This window comes from Drosophila kikkawai, chromosome 2L, assembly GCF_030179895.1.
Source record: "Drosophila kikkawai strain 14028-0561.14 chromosome 2L, DkikHiC1v2, whole genome shotgun sequence".
Classification (NCBI taxonomy): Eukaryota; Metazoa; Arthropoda; class Insecta; order Diptera; family Drosophilidae; genus Drosophila; species Drosophila kikkawai.
In genome coordinates this window covers 21,955,540-21,968,217 of record NC_091728.1, presented here as the reverse complement: position 1 = coordinate 21,968,217, position 12,678 = coordinate 21,955,540, and the positions used below count along the sequence as shown (strand labels likewise).

At 37.8% G+C, this 12,678-nt stretch overlaps 2 protein-coding genes across 2 annotated transcripts; one reads left to right on the top strand and one right to left on the bottom strand.

Moving 5' to 3' along the window:
• Positions 1-3,252: 3,252 nt before the first annotated feature.
• Positions 3,253-3,600, top strand: LOC121502374 (uncharacterized). Its single transcript, XM_041775769.1, has one exon. The coding sequence runs from the start codon at positions 3,253-3,255 to the stop codon at positions 3,598-3,600; it is 348 nt and encodes a 115-aa protein (XP_041631703.1).
• Positions 3,601-5,221: 1,621 nt separating this feature from the next.
• Positions 5,222-7,036, bottom strand: LOC108073601 (nephrocan-like). The gene has a single exon (XM_017165293.1). The coding sequence runs from the start codon at positions 7,034-7,036 to the stop codon at positions 5,222-5,224; it is 1,815 nt and encodes a 604-aa protein (XP_017020782.1).
• Between the last annotated feature and the right edge of the window lie 5,642 nt (positions 7,037-12,678).

Below are 12,678 nucleotides of genomic sequence, written 5' to 3'. Positions count from 1 at the left end.
ACCCTCCATTAACTCTGATTTGCCGTTTTTTTAAATCCGGAGGAAACAATTAGCTTCTTGAGATTGTTCACATTGGTGAAAAAATAAAAATAAATGTAAGCTGGTCTGTGGGTTTAAGCGCTTTCAATAGTGTTTTATTTAACCATTAAGTGCTTGATCCTCCAAATAAGCTACAATTTGAGGGCTCTTATTTCTCTTACCCAGACTCAATAGCACACAAGAGAAGGTAACAAATTCCCAAAAATAATGATAAATACAACACAAAGTACAAAATGTAAAGAAAAATGCATGAATTTATGTATTATAAATGTTACTAGGAAATATTGTAGTTTTTTTACATAATAAAGTCAGGTGTATAGAATATTATATAGATTTGATTTCATAATATCAAAAAAACCTCTAAAGATACATTTTAATGCAAAGAACAAACGCCAAGAATTAAAATTAACAATTATTGATATTGATGATGATCATAAGCACACACATAATAATAAACACCTTTATGCTTGGTTGATGGTCCTCCGTTCCTGACAGAATCCCACTAGCTGTCGGAGTTACATGGTTGATATCATCCTGCGTCCTTGGAAGTGTCTGATTTGATTTTTCATTTGAGTTCTTGTGCTTCTCCTGGTCCTCCGTTTTTATTATAATGTGTTCCTTCTGAATTAAATGCAGCTTCTTTTTGTGATAGTAGTTGGTCATCTCGTCGTAGAAAGTGGCATTAAAAAGGTTGTCGAAGAGGGTCAACCGTTTTAAGTTTTTCAGACCGTCGCACACAGATTTATAGTCGAAACTGATCAGTCGATTTCCCTCTAGGTAAAGGCTTTGCAGAGAGTTTTGGGCTTCAGCAAAGGAATTTAGGGAAACGTGCTCTAGTAAGTTATGAGATAGGTCCAAGGTGATAAGATTAGGTCCAAAAAGAGGTAGCCTCTGCGAAATGTTTGAAATTTCAGTTCTAGACAGGTTGAGAAACCTGAGATTAGGAAAATCGCACATAGGAATATGCTCATTTACATATTTATACAATTCAGAAGGAGAAAAACTAACAAATTCGGTGGAATTTGACAGATCCAGCCACTCAAGGGACGGCATTCTACAAAGTACTTCTGAAAATGATTGCAGGAGTTTGGAGCCGTGAAGGTCCGCATGAGTTACCTTGCTGTTTTTATGTTTTATGCTAAAAATAGTTCCGCGGATTTCTAATTTTTGCAGCCCACTGTTCTCTAAATTTAAGTGGTTCACTTCACCATACACTCGCATGTCCCTCAGCTGCTCACAATATCTCAAATCAAGTTTCAATATAAGAAAGCCGTTTCCAATAGGATTTTCTAAATGAATGGTTCTCAGCGGGTTTCCTTTGAGATAGAGATTCGTCAAGTCTCTGATCCCCAGAAAGATATCTTTACTCAGGTTAGAGAGTTTATTAAAACTCAAGTCCAGGGTATGAAGATATTCTAGCGTGTTGAAGACACCCTCCGGGAGCACCTCTATCGAGTTGTTCTGAAGATATAAAAACGCCAGGCTGGAGAGTTTGTAAAACGATTCATTCGACAATTTTTCTATAAAGTTTCCGGACAGGTCGAGCTTATTTAATTGAATTAAATTTACAAACTGTTTCTTTTGTAATTCAACGATGTGGCAGTTATTAATATGGATCTCCCTAAGATCGGCCATCGGAGGCAAAACGTCCATTTTGAAGTCACTTGTACAATTGGACACATCCAAGTATTCGAATGTGGGTCTTTGGAGCTTTAGCATATCTAGGTTTGAGCAGTGAACCACGAAAAGGTTCAAGTCTGTCGAATCTTTCCAAGATCTGCATGGCGAACCAAATTCATAAGATTTTCCGTTTCTAAAAACAGATGCAACCAGTGTAAGCAGCACGTTTAGAGTACTCATGTTCAAAACCCGAAATTAATTTATTTTCCGAATCGGTACGGTCTTCTCTTTCCGAATGAAAAAATGGAACTGAGCATATTGAATTGATCGAAACAAAATGAGCCAACAAAAACTAAAGTGAAACCTTATCAGCAGCTGAAGTCGAACCCATTAAATTTAAGAATCAACGCAGAGCCGAATCCACTTCAATTACCCCATTAAAATTTGTTACCATTGAATTCTTATAACACTAAACTGATTTGCTGGAATTCATTTTGTCCCTATAGTCCCATTTTTGTTACAGTGAAAAAAAAACCATAGTTTCTTTAAAAAAGATTTAGCCTCACTATAATAAAGATTCGATTTAATTTAATATTGGATATCTAATTTTTTTTTTTTTTTTTGTGAATTTATTTCAGAAAATCATACAATTTCCCCCATTCTTTTCCGACGACAAAACAAAAACCCACTGATCTGGCTCGATTAGAAAAACGAAATTTCTCTGAGTGAATTCTGAAACTTCAAGTATTCATGTGGTTGTTTCCCCAAAGATCTAGGTCCATTGTAAACAAAACCTTATATGAGCCTAAAGTCGGAATAATAACACAGGTACACAGCCAAAAATTTCCACGAACCATTTCAAGTTTTCCATGATATTTGGGTGCTCCTGAGTAAAAGTCCCATACAAAATTATTTTCCATCACCTACAGGTTCCGCGGTATACCTAAAAATACAAAAAACCTATGTTTGCCGACATTTTGAATTACGTGGCCTATATAATTGGACTTACCTTTATTATTTTTGGTAGGACCTACTCTCAATACATCACGACACTACTAAAAAATAGTCCCAATCGTGAACCATTGCCCATGTCTTTGGAATTCGACGCCAAAGTTGAAACTCCCAAAATTTTCAGCATTTCTGTGATGAAAAATCAATTCTGAGAATTAAATCTTATATGGAACTAATTTTAAATATTCATTGAATCTATTGTTCATTGTATTCTTTAATTTCGGTTTAAAGCGTTTTCATGAGGACATTTTATTGGATTTATTAAACGAATAAAACAGCTTTTTTGGTTTTATTATCTACTCCTATTTGCTGTCAAATTTTAAATAAGTCAAGGCAACCTATAAAATAGTAGTAGATATGTTTCTTTTTATATATAATATACATTTTTTCTTTTTGACTAAACTTAAATATGTAAGGATTATCGCTGGCTACTAAGCTGTCTTAAAAATGTTATGTTCGGAATACATTTTTATTTAATATAAAACTAAATTTATATTATATATAAAAAGAAACATATCTACTATTAAATTAAATTATGTGTTGAATACACTCACACACACACACTCAGGATTGTTCTCCAGGATGCTGCCGAACACGAGAGGACCAAAGCAGTATACGAGGAAACTCCTTTCATCAGTGGTAACCGCGCAGATCCTGTATGCGGCACCAGTTTGGGCCGAAGCTGCATCGGTCAAAAGCTACATGCGGGGAGTGGAGGCGACCTACAGACTGTGCGTCACGAGGATCGCGTGCTCGTTCCGGACTATCTCGGAAGACGCGGCATTGGTCATCGCAGGGCATGTCCCACTGGCGGAGCTTATCCGGGAGAGGAAGGAGAAGGAGATCTTCGTAGTCATGCAGGACAGGAGGGCACTGCCGTCTAGAGCCGATCTAAAGGCTGCCGCCACAAGGAGGAGCATGGAGAACTGACAGTCTCAATGGGACTCCTCTTCGAAAGGCCGATAGACGCACAGACTCATCCCAGACATAAGGCGATGGGTAGAGAGGTCGCATGGGCAGGTTAACTTCTACCTGAACAAGGTGCTAAGCGGCCACAGATGCTTTCGCCAGTATCTAAAGCCCTTCGGCCACGAGACGGAGGATTGGTACCCGGAGTGCGGATCTGGCATTGTGGAATACGCGCAACACGTCCTCTTTGAGTGCCGGAGGTTTGGCCTTGAGAGGCAGGAGCTAGAGGAAGTAGCTGGATCTACGATCAGCGCCGAATCTTTGGTACCGAGGATGTTCGAAGAGCAGAAAGTGTGGAAAGCGGCACCCTGGAACGAAGGCGGAAGCAGCGGCCGGACTACGAGCATTCGCGCCCGCGAAGCAATGCCAGGCGGCGGTACCGCACGGCGTGAGCTCGTATTCCTTCATATTCCTATATATTTTCCGTCTTGTCCTATCTGTATTTGTATATGTAAGGTAGTAGCGTAAAAAGAGAAATATGAATAATCTTGGATACACACAAGCGTTACAGTTGGTGTAGCTGGGGGTTATGGGAAAATGGAAGGGGCTGTTATCTATATCAGAGCGGAATCCACTTCAATTACCCCATTAAAATTTGTTACCACTCAATTCATATTTCCAGTATACATTTTTACTTTGGTTCTTTAAGGAAAATATCGTGAGTTAGAAATCTTAAAAAATGATTGATTTATGGTTGAAAAACATTAGTACAAATACCTTTTATAACATCATATGCTCCGATACGGTATTAATACTGATCAAGAATTTATATACGTTATAGGATCGCTTATGTCTGCTTCCCTTGCAAAGGTATAAATATAAATAAAATGTATTTAAATATATTATGAACTCAAAGGAAACAAATAACAAAGCTATAGTCGAGTGAGACTGACTGTAAGATACCTGGTAATAAATAATTTAAGGTACATTTACAAGCAACATTAATTAATTTTCTTAGAATTATATCCTAAGTTATGAAAAGCTTAAGTTAAAAAAGCAAAAGCCAGAAAAAACAGTTGAATATGTAGTCTTGTTCTTTTTATTATTTTAAATAGTTATTATTTAATATTTCCATAAAAAGAACAGACCGTAAAATGATTGAGTCTCAATCATAATCTCTGCTTTGTGAGTTTTAATTACTCCTTGGGTACTATCCATACATTACGTAATCAACTGAACATTTTTAAATTATAAAATTTTTGAAAGAAATAATTACATTTTCGAGATTGCTCGCATTGGAATAAAAATGTAAGCTGGTCTTCTATGGGTTTAACCGCTTTCAATAATGTTTAATTTAACTATTAAATGCTGATTCTCCAAGTAATAAATAATGCTCTTATTCAGACTCATTGGAATAGCACACATTTATGATTGGTTGATAAAAAGTAGGCAAAATATTTCCAAAAATAATACAAATCCCCGGGCAGGGCGCTTCGAAAAGAATAATACAACGTACAAAATGTAATTTAAAATGCATGAATTTATTATAAATATGATTAGGATATAGTGGTAGTTCTTCCATTGATTCTATTGAATAAAAAAATCTCTAAAGATAAATTTAAATGTAAAGAACAAAAGCCACTTAACACTTATTGATATTGAGGACGACTATCATAAGCACACACATAATAATAAACACGGTCAGCATAGAGACTGGTATGGTTAGGTCCTTGGCACCCTTTAAATTCTGGTTCACTTCCTTTGAAGGTGTCTGATGTACGTTTTCGCTTGGTTGATGGTTCTCGGTTTCTGACGGTATACAAATAGCTGTCGGAGTTACATGACTGATATCATCCTGCCTCCTTGGAAGTGTCTGATTTGCCTTTTCATTTGAGTTCTCGTGCTTCTCCTGGTCCTCCGTTTCTGACAATATACCAAAAGTTGTCGGAGTTACATGATTAAAATCATCCTGCCTCCTTGGAAGTGTCTGATTTGCTTTCTCATTTGAGTTCTCGTGCTTCTCCTGGTCCTCCTTTTCTATAATCCTTTTTTTCTTCTGAATTAAATGCAGCTCCGTGTGGTCATAGTAGTTGGTCATCGCGTCGTAGAAAGTGGCATTAAAAAGGTTGTCGAAGAGGGCCAACTGTTTTAAGTTTTTCAGACCGTAGAAAACAGGTAGATATTCGAAACTCATTAGCAGGTTACCCTCTAGGTAAAGGCTTTGCAGAGACTGGGCTTCAGCTAAGGATTCCAGGGATACGTCCTCCAGTAAATTATGGGACAGGTCCAATGTGATAAGATTGGGTCCAAAAAGAGGAAACTTCAGAGGAATATGTTTTACTTCATTATTGGACATGTTGAGGAAGCTGAGATTTGGAAAGTTTCCCTCTTCGTGATAATAGGTATCCAAATCAAATATATCTTCTAGGGATTTGTCGTTCAGGAAATTATGGGACAGGTCCAGGGTGGTAAGATTGTGACCAAAAAGAGGTAGCCTCCGCGGAATGCTTCTAATTCTAATTGCAGACAGGTTGAGGAACCTTAGGTTAGGGAAATCGCACGTTACCCTTGTCTTATCGAATTCAAAAACAGAATAACTGAAAGTTTTGTCGGAATTCGACAAGTCCAGCCACTCAAGGGATGGCATGCTACAAAGGACTTCTGGAAATGATTTCCCGAATTCAGTGCCATGGAAATCCGCATGTGTTACTTTGCTGTTTTTATGTATTATATTACTAATTGATCCGCGGATTTCTAATTTTTCCAGACCGCTGTTCTCCAAATTTAGGTAGCTCACTCTAGCAAACAGTCGCATGTCCCTCAGATGGTCAGAATATTTCAAATTTATATCCGATGAAAGGATGTCCTTTCCAAGAGGAATGTCTAAATTAATGGTTTTTAGCGGGTTTCCTCCGAGATAAAGAACAAACAAGTTTGTGATCCCCTGAAAGATATCCTTACTCAGGTTGGAGAGTTTATTATTTCTCAAGTCCAGCCAAGTAAGCTTCTCTAGCGTATTGAAGACACCCTCCGGGAGCACCACAATCGAGTTGTTCTGAAGATATAAAAACTGCAGGCTAGAGAGTTTGTGAAACGATTCATTCGACAATTTTTCTATAAAGTTTCCGGCCAGGTCGAGCTCATTCAATTGAATTAAATTTTCAAACTGTTTCTTTTTTAATTCCGCAATGTGGCACTTATTAATCCAGATCCTTTTAAGTTCGGCCATCGGAGGCAAAACGTCCATTTTGAAGTCACTGTTACAACTGGACACATCCAAGTGTTCGAGTTTGGGTATGAACTTTAGCACATCTAGGTCTGAGCTCTGACTTATGGAAAGTGTCTTGACTTCCGAATCATTCTGTAGCCAACATCCTCTTGACGTACAAAATGCATCATAATTTCCGTTTCCAAAAACAGATGCAGCGAGTGTAAGTAGCAGGTATAGAGTAATCATGTTTAATACGTAAGACCCGAAATGAATTTATTTTCCGATTGGTACAAACTTCTCTTTCCGAACGAAAAAATGGAACTAAGCAGATTAATTCGATCCAAGCTACATATATGAGCTAACGAAAACTAGAGTCTAACCTTATCAACAGCTAAATTCAAGATTTTTCTGCCGAAAATAACTATAAAATTATATATGAATATAAAATAAAATAAATTTAAAAAAAGAAGGAGAACTTCTCTCCACAAGCCGCACTTTATATACCCTTGCAGGTATAACAATAACCCTCTGAAACTGTTTTAAACTTCAAAAATCAATGTAAGATTGAATGGAACCAATGCTGACGGGCATATTAGTATAAATTTTTACTTTGGTTCTTCAGGGAAAATATAGTGAGTTGAAAATCTTAAAAAATGTTTGAATTATGGTTACAACAAGGTCATAATATAATCCGTTCAGTACTATACCTTTCATAACATATGGTGCATAGCAGATGGTACTGATCAAAAATGTATATACGTTATATGCCGCATATGTCTGCTTTCCCTTGCAGGGGTATAAATATAAATAAAATGTATTTAAATTTAAATCTACTATGAACTCTAAAGAAACAAATAATAAAGCTGTAGTCCAGTACGACCGACTATTATCATTTAATATTTCCATAGAAAAAATGGAACGGAGCCCAAATCGATCGTGTCCCAATCCGCACTACTCCCTGCTCTCTCTGGTGTTTAATAACTCCGGAGTGCCTATCCTTACATTACGTAATCAAGTGGAAGATTTTTAAATTAAAGTTTTTTAATACAATATTTTAATTACCTTTTATTGGCTCAATTAATAATAATAAAAATGTTTAAGCTCTAATTAAAGTCACCTTAAATCTGAAAGTATTGTAAGATATTTTGTATTATATTTATTTATATTTTATTGTATTTGGAAACATATTCCCCCCTTGCTTGTTACATCAACAGAAAATGCTTTTTGTTGTGCCAAGTTCAATTAATCCCACACATTGCAGATTTTTGCACTAATCCGTTGTGACTCCCAGTTCATCGCACACTTTATATAATCCAAACCAAACGGTCACAGCCGCAAGACAGAAGCGAAAAATAAAGTCAATTGTCTGCGCAGGCAATTCCAAATTAAAATTTTCACATCACTCTCCAAGTGCCTTATCTGCGAGTTCAAATTGAATTGAAATCACACCCCAGGCATGACTCATTAGCATTTTTAATGCCTTTTTAGCCTCTGTATTTGAACTCTTTGGTCTCTGTGGTGCATGTTTCCTGTTCAATTTTTACTTCGAATTTCAAGCTGATCAAAAAAGCTACAGTTCGCTCAGTTAGCCTTTAAAATGTAAAAATCCCAGAAAAGTTCTCACACCGGACACTTAACTCCAAGAACAACCTCTGATTTCAAATCATAAATAAAAATAGTTCTGACTTGGTTTCATTATACAATAAAAACTTCTGGGTAGGAATTTTTCTTATTAAAATTTAAATTTCTTATTATTACAAGCAAAAATTTTGTAGGTCTGACGTAAAATTTCCAAGGCAAATAATTCTTAGATGAGCAGCACATAAAAAGTTATAAGATTCAGACGAAAAATTCAGCTTTTTACTTCGAGATTGCTTTCATTAGTCAACAAAACATAAATTTAAACTCGTCAGCTATGGAAAGTTCCTACACCTCCATCGGGACTGTCTGGAATAGGATATTTCTGGTTAAAAGGTAAAATATTACAAAATAAAATAAATTGTAAAATTGAAAGCTATCCGTGTTCATACGGAAAATATAATAAGTTTAAAATCTTTAAAAACTATTTATATATGGTTAAAAAAAACAACATATTGTGATCCGATACGGTGTTAATATTGATCCTAGGGTTCTAGGACTCCTCGGTCTCGGACTCACAGCTAAAGGGGTCAACACGAGCAGTGTAAGTCTCTGATAGAGCCATCTAAATAAATAGTAAAACAATACAATGTGTAATGAAAATCCGTGAATTTATTTGAAACGTTTATTTAAAATTAAGTAGACAGTAAATATATTATGAACCAAAATTGATAGAATTAAAGGGAAATATTTTTAGGATATTAAGGATTAACCTTTTAACATTTTCGGTAGGAGCCCGGTCCTCCGTTTCTATAATCCTTTTTTCCTTCTGAACTAAATGCAGCTTTGTGTTGTTATAGTATTTTGTCATCTCGTCATAGAAAGTTGCATTAAAAAGGTTGTCGAAGAGGGCCAACTGTTTCAAGTTTTTCAGGCCGTCGCAAACAGATTGATAGTCGAAACTGGTCAGACGGTTTCCCTCCAGGTAAAGCCTCTGAAGAGACTGGGCTGCAGCTAAGGACTCCAGGGATACAACCTCCAGTAAATTATGGGACAGGTCCAGGGTGGTGAGATTGAGGCCTACAGGTGGTGACATCCGTGGAATATATTCTAATTTATTATCAGACAGGTTGAGGAACCTAAGGCTGGGCAAACTGCAGTTATTTTCGTAGAGCCCATCAAAGTTAAAGAAGGAAGTGTTTATTGAGGTTTTTGATAGATCCAGCCTCTTAAGGGCTGGCAAGCCACAAAGGATGCTCTTAAATTGAGCTTCGTCCAATATGGTGTCGTGAAAGTCCGCATAAGTTAGCTTGCTGTGTTCATGATAAATACGTTTCCCTACTCTTCCCTGGATCTGAAATCTCTCCAGTCCGCTGTTCTCCAGGTTTAAGATGTCCACGTCAATAGATACTCGCATGTCCCTCAGCTGGCTGCAATTACTCAAATTGATGCTATAGATCGAGAAGGGCCACCAGGTTGGAAAGGCTACTGAAGTTAGCGGATTTCCTTTGAGATCTATCCGCAACAAGAATGCGTTCCGGGAAAATAGGTTTTCAGTCAGGATAGAGATTTTATTATTACTCAAATCGAGAGATGAGAGAGCCTTTAGCGGGTAAAAAACACGTTCTGGAAGCACCTCAATCAAGTTATCCTGCAGTTCTAGAAACCTCAATTGGGAGAGATGGTGAAAGGTTTCATTGCACAATATTTTTATGGAGTTTCCGCTCAGACCGAGGAAGTCTATATTGATCATTTTGGCAAACTCGTAATCGTGTAATTCCAAAATAGTGCTGTTGTGAATTCTTATGTCGAAGAGACGGCCATTGGAGTAGGAACGTCCAAGTTGAACTCTCTTCCGCAGTTGTACACGTCTAGATAACTGAGATTGGGTGTTAGCCTAAGCACTTCCAACCCTGAGCAGTGTCCCAGCATTAGCTTATCAATGTTCGGAGCCAGTTTTTCCGAGTATTTTTCCTGGTCCTTAAGAATGTAAGTCCACGAACAAATTTCCTCTAAATCACGGCTTCGAGAGGCAAGGGCAGCCATCACAAGCAGCACATATAGAACAATCATGTTTAATAAAACTCGGGACTATTTTGTGCCAAGATACTTGTAAACTTGTTGAACGAAGAAATAGAAATAATCGAAAAGAGTCCAATCTGCTAAATAATAAAGGAATGGAATGAACTAAGCAGCTGCTGGACCCGAGATTTTGTAAATAGCGCTCAAGGTCTATTTGTAGATTAGCTCCCATTATAATAAAATTGTATTAATTTTTTAAAGAGCCTACTATTATCTCTTGCTTAATGTTGCTCAAATCATATAAAGTTAGCACAATTTTTAAATCTTTATATTATATTTTAATAATTGCTTTAAATACATTTTTTATTTTCCATTCTCTTTTGTAAGTTTAAATATTCTTATCAAATACGGTTTTCACTACCGACTCTAGGAGGATCATTTAATGCCTCCACGTCACACCTGAGGCATCCTCCTCATCGACGGTGAAAGTGCTCGCTGTTTAGCTAGCGACTTGATTTACTTTGCACCCCACAAATAGATCCGCTTTGGTGTCTGTCTGGGTACCAATTAAGGATGCGCTCCACCTCCGCCGCTAACAATATCCAAGCAATCCATTGTCCACATCCAATTAGCTGGTCTCCAACACCTCTGCTCCTGCTGCAAGCACCATTTTCCATGGCTGCCTGCCTCTGCCACAAATCAAAAGGCTGGAAAACTAAACAAATAAAACAAAAAAAAAAAAAAAACACAAAACGTCGGAATATCTGAAAACCAAAAAGAAAACCAAAACCGAGGAAACCCAAAAAGCAAAGTGCCAACTTTCATTAAAAGTATTTTTGCGCTCATTGCCAATGCATTCAATTGTGGTCTCGGAGAGCATGGGTCCCATGCCTAGTTTAAGCCAGCGACTTGACTTTGACCACCTCCTGTTGTCTCTGGGCCTTGTTTCGCATCCAATCCTCTATGATCTACAACACACCGTGACCTTCTTTGCCTTCTCTGCCCATGAGAAGCCTTGTGCTGCACAAGAAACAATTCCTAAGGTTTTTAAAATAATATTCCAGGATGTCTAGAACTCGGTTTGGCCTTAAAATTATTTAATTATTATTTATTTATTTGTTTGCATAGTATTTTATTTTTTATATTTCATTAAATTAAAAAGAATAATTAATTTATATTTCTAAACTTTGGTTTCCGTGTAGGGAAAAACTAGCCACCAACCGAAACGACAAACATTCGCACAGAAAATTTGAAAAAGTAAAAACCGTCGAAGGAAAGTGAATTTCTTTTTAAGCAAATCAACTTGCCACGCCTCTCCGCCGATGGGACTCCCCTCTCTTACTAAAATTCCCGCCACTTGGCGGCCCGGAGATTCACAGATCTTTTGGGTGAAATTTCATGTGCCATTAAACTGGTTCTGTCAGGCGCGGAGCTGGACTGTCGATCGGTTGTGCTTTTGGCTTGGGATACGGATCGGTTCGATGATTGGGCCTTTGGCATAGGTTCGGCGAGTGCAACAGCACTCCTTGCCACCAATTTTGTGAAAATTGAATGGGTATCGACGGGGTCGTTACCCATTTTTATGGTATATATATTCACTAAGGTGGCAAGATTAACAGTAACTAGAAAATCGAAGATTAAGTCTCATTTTTAAATTATTATTATTTAAATTTAAAGAATTCTTATTAAATTAATTTTTCTAAAGAAAAATCTGCAGATTTTAAGGATTGATCATGCCTCTCTTGGCAGTGCCATTACAGGGCTTCTTGGGCATCTGCAGCGTGTAAATGAGGCATGTGCTCCTGCACAGACTCTTCCCTTTTGCCATCGCCCACATGGCCATAAACATGCTTAATTTCCATTTGTGGCAGCATTGGGCTGCAAAGGAAGCTGCGACTCCTCGTGGGCGTTGCAAGATCGGCTTTTGGGGGAAGGCAGGCACTTCACTTGCCGCACTTGCCACACGCTGCGTTGCGTCAGTTTAGTGTGTCAGAAGCCGCCAGAGAAGAAGAAAGTTGCTCCGGGTAGGAGCCCCATTGATCCGGTTTAGTGGAGTCGCTACAGGTTCGTTGTTCCTTCGAATGGCGATCACTTTTTCCTCTGTTTTTATTTTTATTTGCTTACTTTCTGCCGCCACGAAAAATCGTCGTCCACTTTCGGTCGCAATTAATTATGCGGCGGGCAGCTGAAAATGAAAGTGCGCCCAGGTTGCAAGTCCAGATCTTTGGTTCTCACTCTCTCTTTCTCCGGCCTCGACTCCTGCTCCTGCACCTTCTCCTGCTCCGTCC

Bases quoted from the DNA above. Each gene is read 5' to 3' on its own strand.
- LOC121502374 (XM_041775769.1), top strand. From the start codon at position 3,253: ATGCTGCCGAACACGAGAGGACCAAAGCAGTATACGAGGAAACTCCTT.
- LOC108073601 (XM_017165293.1), bottom strand. From the start codon at position 7,036: ATGATTACTCTATACCTGCTACTTACACTCGCTGCATCTGTTTTTGGA.